This window comes from Phyllostomus hastatus, unplaced genomic scaffold (genome assembly GCF_019186645.2).
Source record: "Phyllostomus hastatus isolate PE091 unplaced genomic scaffold, TTU_PhHast_1.1 phas_contig_98, whole genome shotgun sequence".
Classification (NCBI taxonomy): domain Eukaryota; kingdom Metazoa; phylum Chordata; class Mammalia; order Chiroptera; family Phyllostomidae; genus Phyllostomus; species Phyllostomus hastatus.
In genome coordinates, this window is record NW_025333999.1 from 13,087,794 (window position 1) to 13,103,993 (window position 16,200).

At 49.3% G+C, this 16,200-nt stretch overlaps 1 protein-coding gene across 3 annotated transcripts in view; it reads left to right on the top strand.

Annotated features, from left to right (window-relative positions):
* The window catches only part of DPYSL2 (dihydropyrimidinase like 2), a 103,002-nt gene that overhangs the window by 59,080 nt on the left and 27,722 nt on the right, over positions 1-16,200 (top strand). For all 3 annotated transcript variants that reach the window (XM_045852976.1, XM_045852977.1, XM_045852978.1), the window contains exons 4-6: positions 12,819-12,983; positions 15,208-15,269; positions 15,758-15,838. In XM_045852976.1, the coding sequence (XP_045708932.1) occupies positions 12,819-12,983; positions 15,208-15,269; positions 15,758-15,838 (308 nt within the window). The remainder of the gene's footprint in view (positions 1-12,818; positions 12,984-15,207; positions 15,270-15,757; positions 15,839-16,200) is intronic.

Consider the following 16,200-nt stretch of genomic DNA (forward strand, 5'->3'; position numbering starts at 1 on the left):
TTCTTGTGGCACCAGGAGCTTCAGGCGTCCTCCTCCCAACATACCTTTTGACGGTCCCTTCCTTCCCACACTCGCTGCTCCTTGTGGGTCCTCAGCCAACCCCGGCCGGCCCTGCTCCTCCCATGTGGCCTGCAGCAGCACTGGAGGGTCCCCCCAGCCTCCTAGAATCCATGTCCCCAAAGCCCCCAAGCCCTGACCCTCTTTGCATTGTGCCTCAATGTGAAATTGCACATTTGGCAAAGACAGACTCCATGCCAGGAATTGGGTCAGGCAGGCATATATCCTCAAGCAGTCCAACGTTACTTCTAATTTCTTAAGGCGTGCTCATGTAACACCAACTGTGCCAGGCACAGCCCTTCACAAACACCATTTCATAACAGCCTGTGAATGCATGCTGTTATTATCTCCATTGTACAAGGACACTGAGGCCTAGAGAGGGCCAAGGATCCTGAGGGTTTCCCAGCCAGTGGGTGTCGGAGCGGGTGCTGGTGCAGGCCATCTGACTCCAGAGTTCATGCTGCCAGCCCCTCTGCTATGAAGTAGACACTGTTGCTGGTTTCTTTTTTTGTGTGTGTGTGTGTGCAGATGGGGAAACCGAGGCACTGGGGGTTAAGTAACTTGTGTGAGATCCTAGAACTAGCTGGTGGCAGAGCTTGGATTCTCTATCAGCTGGCGAGCTTGGGAGCTGCAGCTGGGACTTGGGGCAGTGCACCCTGCATGGGTTCTCAGCCTGCCGTGTGTGGCACAGCCAGAGTGGGCAGTGGACAAGTCAGGGGCCACTCTCACATAGCTCTATTTTTTGTGGTTCTCTGACATTTCTTTCATTGGCGAGAGTGTCATTCTGTTTAGCTTTTCAGATGGTGGAGTTGACGCCCGCTCCCTGAGCTGGGTGTGTGAGAGCCAGCAGGCTTAAAGGGATGTCTAGGAGCAGTCACTCCAAGGACCCAGAATGCTGGAGGAATTCCAGGATCAAAATGCTTGCTTGGCGCAAACTTTATGTTCCTCCCACCAGCGTATGGTGTGTGGATATGAGATGCCATAAACTTGGCTTCTTATTAGACTCTGACTCTGATTACAGGAAACAGAACCCTTTCCCAGTTAGCCAAAGATTTCAACATCTCTTGGAGAAATTCTACAAGGACCTGGAGTTTGAAGCTTTGCATTCTAACGAGTTTGGCTGGGATTTTCACCTTTGGCTCCCATTGCCTCCTTCCCTGCTGTGATTTCATTGTTGTGCTTTGGGGACGACACTTCTGAAGTGAGCCTGCAGGCAGCTGAGTCAGAGAGCAGTCTCTGTCCACCTGGGCGGGCTCTGGCGCTCTCCGTGACTGTCCTGCAGTGCTTGCATCTTGTCTGCCTAACAAGGTGGCCGTGGTAGGAGTCATCTTAGGGCTCAGGGGGACAAAGCTGGGAGAAGGCTGAGCGGGGTCAGAATTAAGATGTTGGACGTAGCCATTTAATCACATTAAATTGCTAAATGGTCAGCAATTTCTTTGTATAGCTGGTAGATCTGATATTTTAGGGATTGCTCAGTCCCCTATTTGGTCTTGCAAGGTGGCCTACCCTAGTGAAAGGGCTTTGTTTTTTACCCCCCTTAAGTATAAGCTGGGTGACATCCTGATGTGTTGCCGGTAGCAGCAAAACATAGTGACATGTTTGGACTACAACGTGCTGATTTGTATTAAGAACCATAGCTCATCCAGTAATCCCATGTCTAGGATCCTCTTCAGAAAAAAAAAAAAAACAATTAAAATAGGGAGAAAGTGATTTGTGTGATTATGTTCATAGAACATTGTATATAATTGAGGAAAATTGGAAGCAGTCTCTAGGTTCAACATCGGGTAATAGTTAAGAAAGTTATAGTAGACTTCCCCAAGAATATTTCTTATATAGAAAAATTGAATTATGAAGACAACATGGCATTAAGAAAAAAGCTGCAATTAAAAGTGAACATGGCCCTGGCTGGTGTGGCTCAGTGGATTGAGCACCGGCCTGCACTCAGGGCACAGACCCCTGGACCCCAGGAACAGAACCGGCCTGGACCCCTCAAACCAAAGGGCCACCGGTTCTGTTCCCAGTCAGGGCACGTGCCTGGGTTGAGGGCCAGGTCCCCAGTGGGGGGTGCATGAAAGGCAACCATACAGTGATGTTTCTCTCCTTCTCTTTCTCCCTCCTTTCCCCCTCTCTAAAAATAAATAAGTAAAATCTTAAAAAAAAAGTGAACAGGCACTGTGATCACACCCACATAAAATACATGCACATGACAGCTGGAAGATTAATAGTTAAAAAAGATTAATAGCTATTGGTAGGATGGTAGGATTATGGGGGGATATTTCCTCATATTATTAAAAAAAGTAAAAGAAACAGTACAGATATTGGAATCAGACCTGGAGTTAATTCTGATAATGCCCCATCTCGTGATGTATCCTTTCTCAACTCTTGAAACTTCCCCAGGAATCAGATGCCTCATCAGTAAAATGATAGAGCAATTCTTAGGGTATGTGGGTGTGAACCTGGTTGCAGCCTGAACCGTGTCTTCAAGTCGAGTCTGCCAGACTTGGCTTACGTCAGTGAATGAGACTCCCTCGCCATCAGTGGCATCGTTGTGCACAGACCATTGGAGTCCTTGAAACGAGCCGGTGGTTCGCCAGTGCTCCTCCCATGCCTGGTGTGGCTGCCATGTGTGATGAGTTGGCCTTCCCTAAGGAACTGCTCGGTCCACGCACATCCGACCTTAGTAGACCGGAGAGCAAACGGAGGCTGATTTTCAAGTAAAGCTGTTTCTGGCGAAGTGGGTAATTTGGGGCTCTCCTTCCCCATGCCCACTGGTCGACTCTGGTGGCCCCTTCCTGGTAAGGTTGACCTCATGCTGCTTACAGATGGCTCTCTGCTCCTCCAGTCTCCATGGCTGTTTCGATGAGTCAGGGAAAGGATCTCTTTCTGCTAGGGCGTTTGGTTTGTCACTCTAGGATTTACACATTATAAACGAGCCTTCATCACCACACACAGATTTCATTAGCCTGGCCTTTGATCTCGCATACAAGTAGGCCATGTGCAAGCTACCCCAAGCCTCAAAGAAAAGGGTTTTATGAGCTGCCAACATTTTGACAAGCTCTTTGGTGCTCCAAATTAACTTCCATTGATTCACATTAGCCGTTCCCCTCTTTGTCCACTGTGTTAAGTTTATTAGCTGCTCACTTAAGTGCTCGTGCATATGTGTTTGATGATAGAAAGGACTGAGGTGTGAAAAGCTGAGGGGAGTGCTAGTCATAGAAATGCTGAGAAGGCGGTTGTTAGGGAAAGCTATAGGACAAGGCAGTTGTGGGTTCAACTCTGTCAGTCAGTGAGTGCACGCTTCAGGTGAGTCTCAAGGCCCCCAGTTTCCTCATCTGGGACGTGAGCATTGTGAACCTGTCCTTCCTGCTTAGTTTGAGCTTCAAATGACATAAGGCATGTGATAGCCCTTTACAAACTGCTAAAAGGCTATAATGATGTGAGGCTGATAATATTGCTATCACATGGGAACAGTGGAGTGTGAAGTTATAACATGGTTCAGTCATCCAATTCCCATTAAAAAATATTTCTGGTGGCTCAGTTGGTTCGAGTGTCATCCCATACACCCAAAGGTTGCAGGTTCAATTCCTGGTCAGAGACTACATGGAGGTGACTAATCGATGTGTCTTTCACATTATTGTTTCTCTCTCTGTCTCTCCCCCCTTCCTCCCTCTCTAAAATAAATAAACATATCCTCAGGTGAGAATTTAAAAAAATATTAAGAAAAAATATATCTTCCTAAAGGAGAAGCTGTTGTTATGCCTGTATTAAATTGTGAAAGTGGAATTAAAAGTGAAGATGGCTTTCTGAGGTTGTGTTCAGATCAGAAATAGGACTGGGTTTGAAATCTGAGGCTTCTCTGTGCCCTGTTCCTACCTTCAGTCTCTGCCCCTGACTCCTGGACCCCAGAGTCTTCTTCCAGCTTTCTTTTTTTTTTTTTTAATTTTTTTGTTTGTTTATTTGTAGACAGAGGAAGGGTGGGAGATAGGGGAAAGAGAGGATAGGGAGAGAAATATCAATGTGCGGTTGCCTCTCACATGCCCCCTCTGGGGACCTGGCCTGCAACCCAGGCATGTGCCCTGACTGGGGATTGAACCAGGAACCCTTTAGTTCATAGGCCAGTGCTCAATCCACTGAGTCACACCAGCTAGGGCTTCCAGCTTTCTGGAAGGAGTGGAGGACCAACCTCCAGCATTCCCAGGCCCCTGGAAAGAAAACCTGGTGGGCAGGGGCATGGGCTGCAGGTGTGGACCGGGGCGGGGGCTGCTGCAGGTGTGGGCAGCAGGTGTGGGTGGGGGTGGGGCTGCTGCAGGTGTGGGCAGCAGGTGTGGGCAACTTCCTTCACGCAGTAGGAGCCAGCCCTGGCAGGTGCTGCAACCTGTGGGTACCACCTCCTTCTAGCTGCATATCACAGGGATCAGCCTGAGACTGAAGAGGGATGTGGTCCCCAGATCTATCTGCTGGTGAGCGTGGAGCCATGTCACATTGAGGAAGAGTGCAGGAAGCAGAGGAATGAGGAAGAGGAGAGGGAAAGAGGCGTAAGAGAAGTAAGGTCAGACAAGAGCAGGCAAACAGGAGCCCCAGCTGGGCCAGCTGTGGAAGGACCTGCTGTTCCCCTACTCAGATCCCCAGCTCAGGACCTTTTGAATAAGTGTCAGAAATGTGAGTGGAATCTAATGAAGCAGAACAGGGCTCCTGGGGACACCAGTATTGAACATGTCGGGGGGAAAGAGAAGTCGGGAAATACTCAGAGGTGGAGGCAGACTTCCAGAGTTCTGTGGGGAAGAAGGGGGCGGGGTGGATGGCAGATGCAGTGATGCTGCAGGCGGTCACCCCACAGTGTGGATGGTGTCGGGGAGACACAGGTGGGGTTGACCAGGAGCATTTTTTGGCGGGGGGGGGGGGTTGGAGCCAAGAGGGAATGGGAGGTAAGAATTTGGCATCAACAGCATTCAGCTCTTTCTGGAACTTGGTAGAAAAGGATAGGCTGGGAAGAGAGCAGAGCCCAAGGATCAAACAGAATAATTTCCTATGTTGCCTTTTAATGTATTTTTTAACTAGATTTTAAATATTTTAAGGGTATGGTTTATGTCTCCTACCTCTTTGTTTCAGCCAAAGCTGGCTGCTCTTCAATTCACCTGGAAATTTGTTTGTTTGGTTTATAAATATATTTTGCTGGGTCTTGCCTCAGCCTTGTCCCTGCCAGATTCTGGCTTAATGATTCTAGCAGTGATTGCTGGATGCTGAACAGCTGCTTATGGCCCCACTTGCTTTATATGAATATACCATCTAGTTTCAGAAGCAAGATTACATTAGAGAAAGTTTGGGAAGGAGAAATAGTGGATTATCCAAGTACCTCCAGGTGTGAGTGGTTAGGAGCACGTGTCACTATGCCTGTGACTATTAGGTCAACGACACAGTTTTCCTCTCTGTTTATTGAATTATTGAACTACTTGCTGTAGTTACAAACACCAGAGGGATAAGGCTGCATTTCACTTCTCAGTCCGCTGTCCCTGCTCTCTTCTGAGCAGGGGTGCTTAAGAGTAGAGGCTCTGGAGGTATATGGCATCCCTGAGTAGTGGCCCTGGCTAAGGACACATTTTTGCCCACCTTCTAGAGTTCCCGGAGTGTCTGCCTTGGCTGAGGCTCGGGTGGTATGAATGTTGCTCACCTTCTGCTGCCGGGCCTGCTGTGGGTACATTTTAAGTAACATGAGCAGGTTACTTAATCTCCCAGTCCCTCAGCCGCTTCAGCTGAAAACTGGGGCCAACCCTGGCTCCGCTGTCAGGGGCTGGTCTGGGGACAAAAGGAGGTCAACCATGGGGGACGCACAGAATTGTGTCAGACACATAGGAAGTGTTCCATCCACATTAATTACTTTATTATTCCTATCCTCAAAGTATATGAACTATACCCTTAGGTTATAGTCAGCTACTCTTTCTCAGCTGGCGTTAACCTCAGGCAGGGGCCCCCCCGCCAGCATTCAGGAGGGCTGGGATGTTAAAGCCAGCACGGTGAGCCTGGGTGGCGGAAGGATGGGATTGCCCTGCGCTCCAAGGCTGTTGGTGGGGCTCCAGGGTCCTTAGATGGGTGTGTTCAGCCGGGAAGGCCCATGTCTGGGCCCCCTGGAGCGAGAGGTCCCCAGTATTCCGGGACGAGAGGTGGCCAAGGCCTTGCTTGCCAGAGGCAGGTGATGTTTGGTCTCTTCTGTGCTTATCAAGTGCCTTCTGCATGCCAGTTTCCCTGCGTGGTCCTTTGGGGGACACAGAGAGAACAGGAATGATAATTGGTCAGATTTGATGAGCACTTTGTTGTTTACAAACAGCATCTTATCAAACACCCACAAACATGCTGTGAGGTACATTATTGTCGTCGATTTGTAGATGAAAAATCTGATACAAACGTTCTGGATAGTTCCAGCTCTTAGGAAAACGCTTCTTTGCCTTGTGGGAGAAGCCATAGCAATCAGTTCTGAACAACACGGGTTGGTGCACCCACCACCTCCCACCCCCATATTTAAAAATCCAAATAAAACTTTTGACTCCCCAAAAACTTGATTAAGAGCCTACCATTGACTAGAAGCCTTACCAGTAACATAAACAGTTGATTAACACATATTTTCTATGTTCTATATACTTTATACTGTATTCTTTCAATAAAGTAAGCTAGAGAAAAGAATTAATAAGAAAACATAGGAAACTACATTTATAGTATTTACTGAAAAAAATCAGTGTATAAGTGGGCCCGCGCAATTGAAACCGTGTTGCCCGGGGCCGGCAGTGTCCGCACACAGCAGGCAGGGAGCCCCGGCCACGCGCTTTAGGGCCGAGTCCTTGCCGGAGGGCCTGTGCACACGGCTCCCCTCACGACGGGGCGGCGGCATTGTCTTCCTGCTGGTATTCGCTGAACACGTCCTGGGGCGGGCACGCTTCCAAGTGGTTCCCCTGCAAACTCACTTTTGCCTCCCTGGAACATTCTGGGTGAGGGCCTAGGGTTAGCCTCACGTTACAGATGAGGAACCCGAAGGCCAGGGAGGTTAGACATGTTGTCCAAAACCGCATGGTGAACAGATGGCAGCACTGGCCAGGTGCCCAGGTGCCTGAACTTGGTCTGCCCTTCACCCCTCTCCTGCGCCTTCCCAGGCCCAGTGCTTTCTCTGCCTTCTCTGCCTTTTCCAGGACAGAACCATGTTATCCTTGCCAGCAGGCAGGCTCCCAGGGGCTCTTACCTCTCACCAGCAAAAGCCCCTCCCTATTGAATAGGTTGCCTGAATTTTGCGAAGTGGATACCAGCTCAGGAAGCCACAGCCAAGCCAGTGGCAGTATGTGTTGTCGTCGTCCTGATGATGTGCTCTTAATTCGAGTCCACTCATTTGTCTAAGGTGAAAGAGGGCCAGGCTGCTGCCCTCACCATGATGGGTGGGCCTGGGGGGTGGGGCAGTGGTGATTCTGGGGTGGGAGGCAGGAGCTGGGCAGTTTGGATGTGATGCCCCAGGGAGCAAGGGCGGTGTGTGTGCTGGCTGACAGGGGTTCTGGAACTCTCCGTGTGTAGCTGTGTGAGGCTTCAGAGGGGGATGATTGGGGGACCCAGCGGAGGGGCTGTTCCTGCCTCCCCTTTCCCACTTCTTTCTGCCCCACATGCTTAACCCCTGACAGTGGAGGTTTGGATGTCGTTCCTGCAGAGTGAATTTAATTCCATAGCAGGGACAGTGGTAAGGACTTGTTAGCATCTCTGAGTTTTAAATGTAAAGGGCCTCTTGAGAGCTGCTCAGATGTCCCACCAGCTTGCCTATGAAAAACCTGGGGTCTTGGTCGTGACGATGTTGACCTCCTGGTTGTAGTAAGGTCAGGGTACTGTGCTACCCATGGCGGGGGGTGGGGGGGGGTCTTGGGTGGAGGGTCTGAGCATCTCACTGTATCATTTCCTCAAAATAGAAAGTTGTAAAAAGCTAGGGTCTTCCACATACTGTCACAGAGAGGGGCCTGGCCCTGAGCGGGTCTGCCGAGGGCCAGCTGCAGTATGTGGGTTCTTGGCTTCGTGTGGGGAAGATCCACAACACGAGTCCAGGTGACTGTGAGGGTGCGTTTATTAAAGCTGGGGACAGTGAGACGAGGAAGGGCTCGGCATAGAGGAAGCAACAGGAGAGCCCAGGCTGGGCTGCTTTAGGTCTCCGGAAAGTCAGAGAAGAGGGGGCCTTGGGGACAGGATTAGGGGGTCAGCCTGGGACAAGCTGCTAGCTGCCCATTGCCTTATATTTTAGGAGACACCAGCCCGTGAGGAAAGAAGTAGGGGAAGAAGAGGGAATGGCACAGGCTGCTCCCCAGAGGGAGAGTGCAGGCTGGGTTCTTTGCCCTGAGGCTTTTAACTCTTGCAGCCGGGAATCTTAGGGGAGGTCTCAGGGGAGGCCTCAGGGGAGGGTTTCAGCAGAATATTCATCAGTTCTCTGGGTGTGTCCTTTCAGGGTTCTGGTCTCCACTGATTGGTCAGTGATGGGCAGGGGGTCACTGGTCATTGCAGCTATTCCTACCAGGTTTTGCTGCTTTTCTGGGCCTGGAGCTGAAATACAACTGAGGCCTAGATGTTGTCTCCAAGGAGGACAGGCCAGGGGAGGAGAGGTTGTCCTGGGGGTGAGGTCCTTGTTTTCCCAGTTTTGCCCCCTCCCAGGCACTGGGGCCTTTCACCCTGGTGACCATCTGACCTCGCTGTAAACTGCTCGTCCAGTTTGTTCAGCTCTGTCTCAGTTTTCCCATTTCACTTGCCAAGGAATTTTCCTAGCTTCTCACTATCCTGTCTCAATACCACAAATTCCAAAGGAGCAGCCTATTTACTCTGTGTAGAACACTTAGCCGATATCCAATAAACAAAAAAATAGGATACCAGAGCCACTCAAGGCAATAAAAAGGAATGAAATGCTGATACTCGCTACACTGTGGATAAACCTTGAAAACATTACACTAAATAAAAGAGGGCAGACACAAGAGACCACATCTTGTAAGACTCCACGTCTATGAAATGTTCAGAATGGGCAAATCTATAGAGTCGCACAGCAAAGTGGTGGCCACCTGGAGCTCGGAGTAGCAGGGCCGGGAGGGGACAGGGAGAGACTGCTCATGGGTTCAGGGTTTCTTTTCTGGATAATCCCCCTTTTTGGATAATCTTCCTTTTTGGGGTAGCCCCCACTGTTGGGTGATGTTCTACAAATAGATTGTGGGGATCGTTGCACAACTCTGACTAGACCAAAAACCATTGACTGGTGTAGTGTAAATGGATGAATTGTCTAGTGTAGAAATTACATTCCAATAAAGCTATAAAAAATGTAGGGGCCTTTGTCAGTTTTGAGAGACGTAATAATAGTCTTGGAAATAGCTGGTGTCTTGTAGATAAAAGCACTTCTGGACACTGGCAGTAACTCCCAATAACTCCCACATCCAGGTCGCTGCCTTGGGCTTGGGGATGGCCCCTTCACAGCCTCGTTGTACCATGGTGGCGAGTCTGGTCGCTTGTCCTGCATGGATGGAAACCATGTGGCAGCTATTTCACCAGGCGTTCTTCACATGTGAGGTGTTTTTTTCTTAAAGATTTTATTTATTTTTAGAGAGAGGGGAAGGGAAGGAGAGAGGGCAAGAAACATCAGTGTGTGTTTGCCTCTTGCACGCACCCTCCTGGGGACTGGCCTGCAACCCAGGCATGTGCCCTGACTAGGAATTGAACCTGTAACCCTTTGGTTCACAGGCCCACATTCAGTCCACTGAGCCACACCAGCCAGAGCACACATGAGTTCTTGAACTTATTGTAGACCTGCACATTCGGTAGTTTCGTGCCCATGTTTTATACAGGAAGAACTAGAGTTCCCAGAGACAACCTGTGCAGGAAGAGTGTACTGCAGCAAGACCAGGATCAGAGCTGGGGGCCCACTGAGCCCCAGGTCCCTCTTCCCACTGTCCAGCAGAAGGCTCGGTTGACCCACTGTCCCTCACATCTTACCCATTTGGAGAGGAGCTGGCTGCAGGCAAAAGCCAGGCTCCTTCAGCGACAGCTTAGGAGTGTCACCGAGGAAAGGCCTGTGAGTTTGTGCAAGTCATTGCAGGCTTGTGTCCTCAGTGGTGAATCTCTTCTCCACCGGAAGAGAGTGACATTCTGCCCTGGTCCCCCGGGGCAGCTCTTCCCAGGAGAGCTTCTATGGAAAGAGAACTGTGGGAAAACATGTGGGAACTTTTCCCGGACACGTTTCTGAGTGTCATGAACTCCTAGAGGAAATGTGTTTGTTTCCCTGAAGCCCTCAGCTTTGTCTGTTCCTGAGCTTGCAGCAGTTTGCTGCTGAGCAGCTGGCTGTGCACATAGAGGGGAGCCTCTGTGGCAGCCAGGGAACCGGATTGATTTTGTAAGTGACAATGGTGTTGTGTAGTCACACGGGCACAAGTGAATCGAGGTTAGTGATGGTCAAGTGGTCAAAGGCAGACTCATTCATTAGCTCCCAGGGAACTTATTAAAAATGCATATTCTCAGCTCTCAGCCCAGACCTCCAGAACCTGAAACTCTAGGGGTGATGGCCAGGGACCTGTGCTTTAGTAAGCTCTTGGGATAACTCTTATATGCCCTGGGCTCAAACAGGAGAGTCTGGTTGTATTTCCAGGGGAATCTTCTGTGCTTGGCCTAGTCTTTCAGGTGGAGGGTGAGGCGGAAAAGAAGGTCCTTCGTTTGTTGGAAATATTTATTGAGCACTTACTGCTTGTGGGCACTTACTCCCTGCTGTGAGGGTGTGTACTTCCTAGTGGGCGTGAGATAATGAATTAGGGAAACTGATGTCAGAATGACTGCAAGTAGGGGTGCGGCCCTGGGATGGTGATGCTTAGCGCCACAAGAAGGAGGTGGAGAAGATGCCAGAGTGAAGAGCCAGGGGAATGGATTCCTGGAGAAAGGGTGCTGCTTCTGCATAGCTGTGGAGGTTGGGAGGGGTTGGGCAGGTCAAGGGCTGGAAACTGGCTGGGCGGCCTGATGTGGTAAGCTTGTCGTGGGAGGCAGGTGGCAGAGTATGTGGGGGCATTAGCTAGGAATGCACCCATAGGATCTTGGGGAGGAGTTTAAATTTTTACTGTGAAGATGGTGGCCAGCTACCAGAGGATTTAGTCAGGGAATGACAGGCTCTGATGAATGATTTGAGGTCCTTCTGGCTACATAGGAAGAGAGTGGTTTGGAGGGGAGAGACAGGTGAGGTCAGGGGCATGGGTGTGACTAGGGAGACTCTGTCCAAACTATGATTACTTCTGCCCCCACCCCCCAAGCAGGGAACACAGTTTCAGAAGAGAAACTGGAATTCTTTTGTGAGGGTTTCTGGGTTAGTGTTTTCCCGAAGGAACAGAGAAGTGCACGCATCCTCGCTGCTTTCTCTAGACAGCATCGTATCACAGTACCAGCTGTGTCTGTACCCACTTAACTGCATATACTGCTACTTAGAAAAAGTCAGTTTTGTCCCAAGAAAATTTAGCTTAGATGTCCACATTCTTGAGACTTACAGAGCTGAGCTCAGTTGATTCCAGTTTAGCAGCATCTGCAAGATTTGATCCCTTTCAGAAATCCGAGCTCACTGACATTAGCTGAGAACTGCTTACCTGCATGTGGAAAATCAAATATTTTATTTAGAAGAATTGCTTAAGGGCACCAAGAGTCCTCAGTTTTGTCGTCTTTGTTGCAGAAATTTGATTTGACCCTGGACGAGTCATTTCAGTTTGTAATTTAATGTCTCTGTGTGGAAATGAGTAATAACAGTTCTCGTAAACTCCCTGTTGCCATGGTAACTGGGTGAGCGCCCTCCATGACCTAGGAGGCCCTGCAAGGAGCAAGGCCCTAGTGCAGAAGAGAGCAGGCTGATGGTGTGGAGAGTGGAAGGCAGCTTGAGGGTGGGGGGGAGGTGGTCCCAGGTGATATTGCAAAGGTAGTCAATCAGGGCCCATGGTGGGCAGGGTAGACCTTGTCGAGGACTTTAATGTTTATTTGAAGAGCAAGGGGAAGCCACTGGCAGATTTAAATAGGGGAATGCCTTAAGATGCTATCTCTTTTAACCCTCATGGCAAATGTATGTGATTGGCAGTATCTCTGTTTTAAACCAGCACAGAAACTTGGGTAGTGGAGATTAAGTAGTTTACCAAACCCTCAGGTCAGCCTGGCTCCAGAGGAGTCCTCTGTCTCCACATCGGCTGAGCTCAGTAATAATGTAACAATGACCACAGTTTTAAAGTCCTTTGAACTCTGAGGACGAAAGCTGTCCATTAATTTACAAAGTGGCATTATGCTGCAGAAATTTGAGTGGCGATGAGAGAGTGGATATGCCAGGGATCTTTTAAAAGGCCCGGTCTGCGTGGCTGGAGTCCAGCATCTTCAAGTTCCTCGCCGTCTGTGGGGGGTGTCTCATAAGCAGCCATCAACTCAGGGAAGGGCTTGGCAGCCCTGGCTGGCCATTCGACACAGCCATTGTCCATAATGACTCATTGTCTGAGAAATGCACCCAAGGTGTGTGCTTTCAGGGAGTCTGAGCTGGGAAACCAGATCTGGGCAGGTCCCGCGTGGTTTCACTGGAGCGGCCACGCCGAGTTTCTGCTTTTCCCCTCCTGGGTGGTCAGTGGCTTTCAGTGGGTGCTTAGAGATTGGTTGTGGAGATCGGCATCTGGACTCTGAACAGGGAGGCTTGTTCAGGGTTGAAAGGGGAAAGCAGCTGTTGGCCTTGGCCTTGAGTCTGTTATTGATGACAACAAATGTCTCTTCTCCAGTTGACCATGTCGTGCCAGAGCCAGGGACAAGCCTGCTGGCTGCCTTCGACCAGTGGAGGGAATGGGCTGACAGCAAGTCCTGCTGCGACTACTCTCTGCATGTGGACATCACCGAGTGGCACAAGGGCATCCAAGAGGAGATGGAGGCCCTGGTGAAGGACCATGGTAGGTGGCGCTGACCCATAGATCCTTTCGGCCTCACCCTGGGCGGGGCCTGTGAGGAGCAAGGGCCTCAGCTGGGTGGAGATGGCTGACCCAACATGGCCACAGAAGCTTTCATTGATAGGAGAACCTGAGCCTTATTCCAGGGACCTCTTCTGATGCCACACCTGCTTGTAGCTTATTGGCTGGAGGGAACCATGCACCCCAGCCATGTTGGGGGGTTGAGGCTGCCTGGGTGACTTGCTCTCAGAGGGTGGCAGTGCATATCTCAGTGAGGATCCTGGGCAGTTGTAGGAGAGTGCCTCAGACCCAGAGCAGAGGATTCGGGCAGCTGCTTCCTGCAAACCCGGAAGAACCAGGACAGATTTGAGAGAACCTAAGCAGTCTCTTGGCCCATTGGACTATTTTGAGGAGCAGGATTCCAGGGATTGGGTTCTGAAAGATTTCCAGGACAGCTGGAGGAGTCTTGAGGACCTCAAGGTGCCTTTGGGACCCTCTTGTCCACAGGAAACTTGGTGATTGGGGTGGTGTTACCAACTCACATCATCATTTAGGGTCCCCTTGAACTTGGCCACAGATTTGATGTGACTCCTGGGTCCCATTGGAGACCTCACAGTATCTTAAATGTCAGGGAAGCCCCTGCTGCTTTCAGGTTTGCAGACTTCCAGGTGCAGGAGTCCCATGAGTGGGAGTGAAGTAGCAGGAAGGGAATTGTGGGGCACAGGTGGGTACTCTTCCACAAACGTAATCACTTAAATTTTCTGAGTCTCAATTTTTTTTAAAGTCCCTCACAGGAGGGTATGTATGGATTAGATATCCTAAGATTCTTTCTAGCATGAAGGTGCAACATAAAAGAAAATAGCTAACCCTTGATCTTTCTCATTTTTGAGAATACCAAAATTTAACTTTTCATACTTAAAGTGAATCTACTCTAAATCAGCCTAGAGGGTTACCATAGCAACTGTTGCCTAGCAGTAGAGAAGGGCTGAGATGTCCTGAGGTTTGAATTTAGGCAGCTTCCAGCATCCCCAGTGGCTTGAATTAAGCTCCAATGCTGTGAGGTTGTCAGTACAATTGTTTATCATTGTGATGAGTGTTGGGCAGAGGGACAAGAACTCCAAAATGCCAGGAGGAGAGTGGGAGCATATGTTTGTCACACTCCTGAACCTTTTCTTAAAAATCAGTAGGGAGGAATGGAAACAAATACAATAAAAAAATGAACTATTAAAAAACACAAAAGATGGGAAAAAAATAGCATGCAGGGCAGTCTGTTTACCAAAGAAAAGACTTTTATTATAGGTCTTCATCAACAGGATCTTCTCATCGATTTTCTCATTAAAGTTAAACAGTTGGAGGAAACTTTTGTGTTTAATTTTTAACTTTTAATTGTGGTAAACTACAGTGTAACATCAAATTTACCATCTTAACCCTTGTAAGCGTACAGTTTGGTGGCATTAGCACATTGACATTGTTGAGCAACTGTCCCTACTGCCCATCTCCAGAACTTTTCATCTTTCTGAACTGCAACTCTGAACCCATTAAACACTAACCCCCCAACCCCCCTTCCCCAGCCCCTAGCAGCCTCCATTCTCCTTCCTCTCTCTATGCATTTGACATATATGTGGAACCCTACAGTATTTGTCCGTTTGTGACTGGCTTATTTCACTGAGCATAATGTCCTTAAGGTTGATCCATGTTATAGCAGGTGTCAGAATTCCCATCCTGCTTAAGGCTGAATAATTCATCAGATAGCTGTGCCACATTTTGTTTATCCATTCATCTGTCATTGGACACTTGGGTTGCTTCCACTCTTTGGTGTGAATAAAATAACAGCAACTTTTAATTTTGATACAGTTTTAAACTTAGAAAATTATATACATACTAAAAAGAACTTTTGCACCCTATTCCCAGATTTCCCAGTTGTTTATGTTTTACCCCATTTACTTTATCATTGTCTCTGTCTCCATCTGTCTTTCTCTCTGTACAGAATGGGGCTAAAGTAGGTTTACAGTTGTGAGTATGTGAAACAGTTATTAAGGCTCTTGTAATAATGAAATAATCATAGTGTGCATGCATTTTTCCATACGAACAACTATAAACCTACCTTTGCCCCACCCTGTATATACACACATGCATGGTATTGTACTTCCTTACTCCCTTCCAGATTGTTTGGATTATCTGCTCTAGTCATGCATGTTATAGTCGGTCTGTTTTGTCTGTCTTCCAGGGGTAAATTCTTTCCTTGTGTACATGGCTTTCAAAGATCGCTTCCAGCTAACGGATTCCCAGGTGAGAAAGTTGGCTTTTTGGAGCAGGTTCCCTGGCATTTGGGACACTGGGACACTGCTGTTGCCTTGAAAGCCGCCTGCAGTGTATGAACATCCCTTAGCTTTCGGGGAAATGGCTGGTGGAGAAAGTCCTTGATCTGCGTTTATGCTGGGGGAGGCTGTGAGCCCAGTGCCCAGGTCCGCCAGGCTCTGGAACCAGTATGCTGCTGGGCTGCATGGCTGAGAGGCATATTCAGGGCCTGGTGTCGACTGTGAGCTTCTTGCTCCCAGTCCACATCCTCTGAGGTTACCCTGCCTTGGTTAATTTCTGAGAGGTTCTCTGCCACACAGGGCCAGAAACATTGCCCTGAGGGTACATTAAAAAAAAAAATCTTGGAGAAGCAGTGGGGAGAGGGTGCCCATTCTGACCCCCGAGGCCACAGGGAGAGGGGTACTCTGTGAACAGGAAGATGGAAGTGCCTGTCTCTGACTGCAACTCCCTCCTATCAGATCTACGAGGTACTGAGTGTGATCCGGGATATCGGTGCGATTGCCCAAGTCCATGCAGAGAACGGTGACATCATCGCAGAGGTACCAGCCTTTCTGTCCATCCTCTTCTTCTGCGTGAACCACAGGGTGGGAGGCAGGCTCGAGATAGGGGTGCCTTCTGTAACTCAGCTCCAGGTGGAAAGATGGGGGATCTTGATGGGGACCCCCTGGGGTTCTATGCTGACAGTCTCACTGGCAGTGTGCGACACCAGTACCTCTTGTTGTGTTCTGTAGGACCCATGGCCTGCTCCATTCCACACAGATGTTGCTCTTCTTGCTGCAGGGATGCAGCCACCTGTGTGGGGTGGGGCATGGACACCCACACAGATGGTTCCCATTGTGGCATCTGAGGGCGCCACTGTGTGTATTTGGGAGACCATGGTTGATCTGTTGTAGCCCAAGCA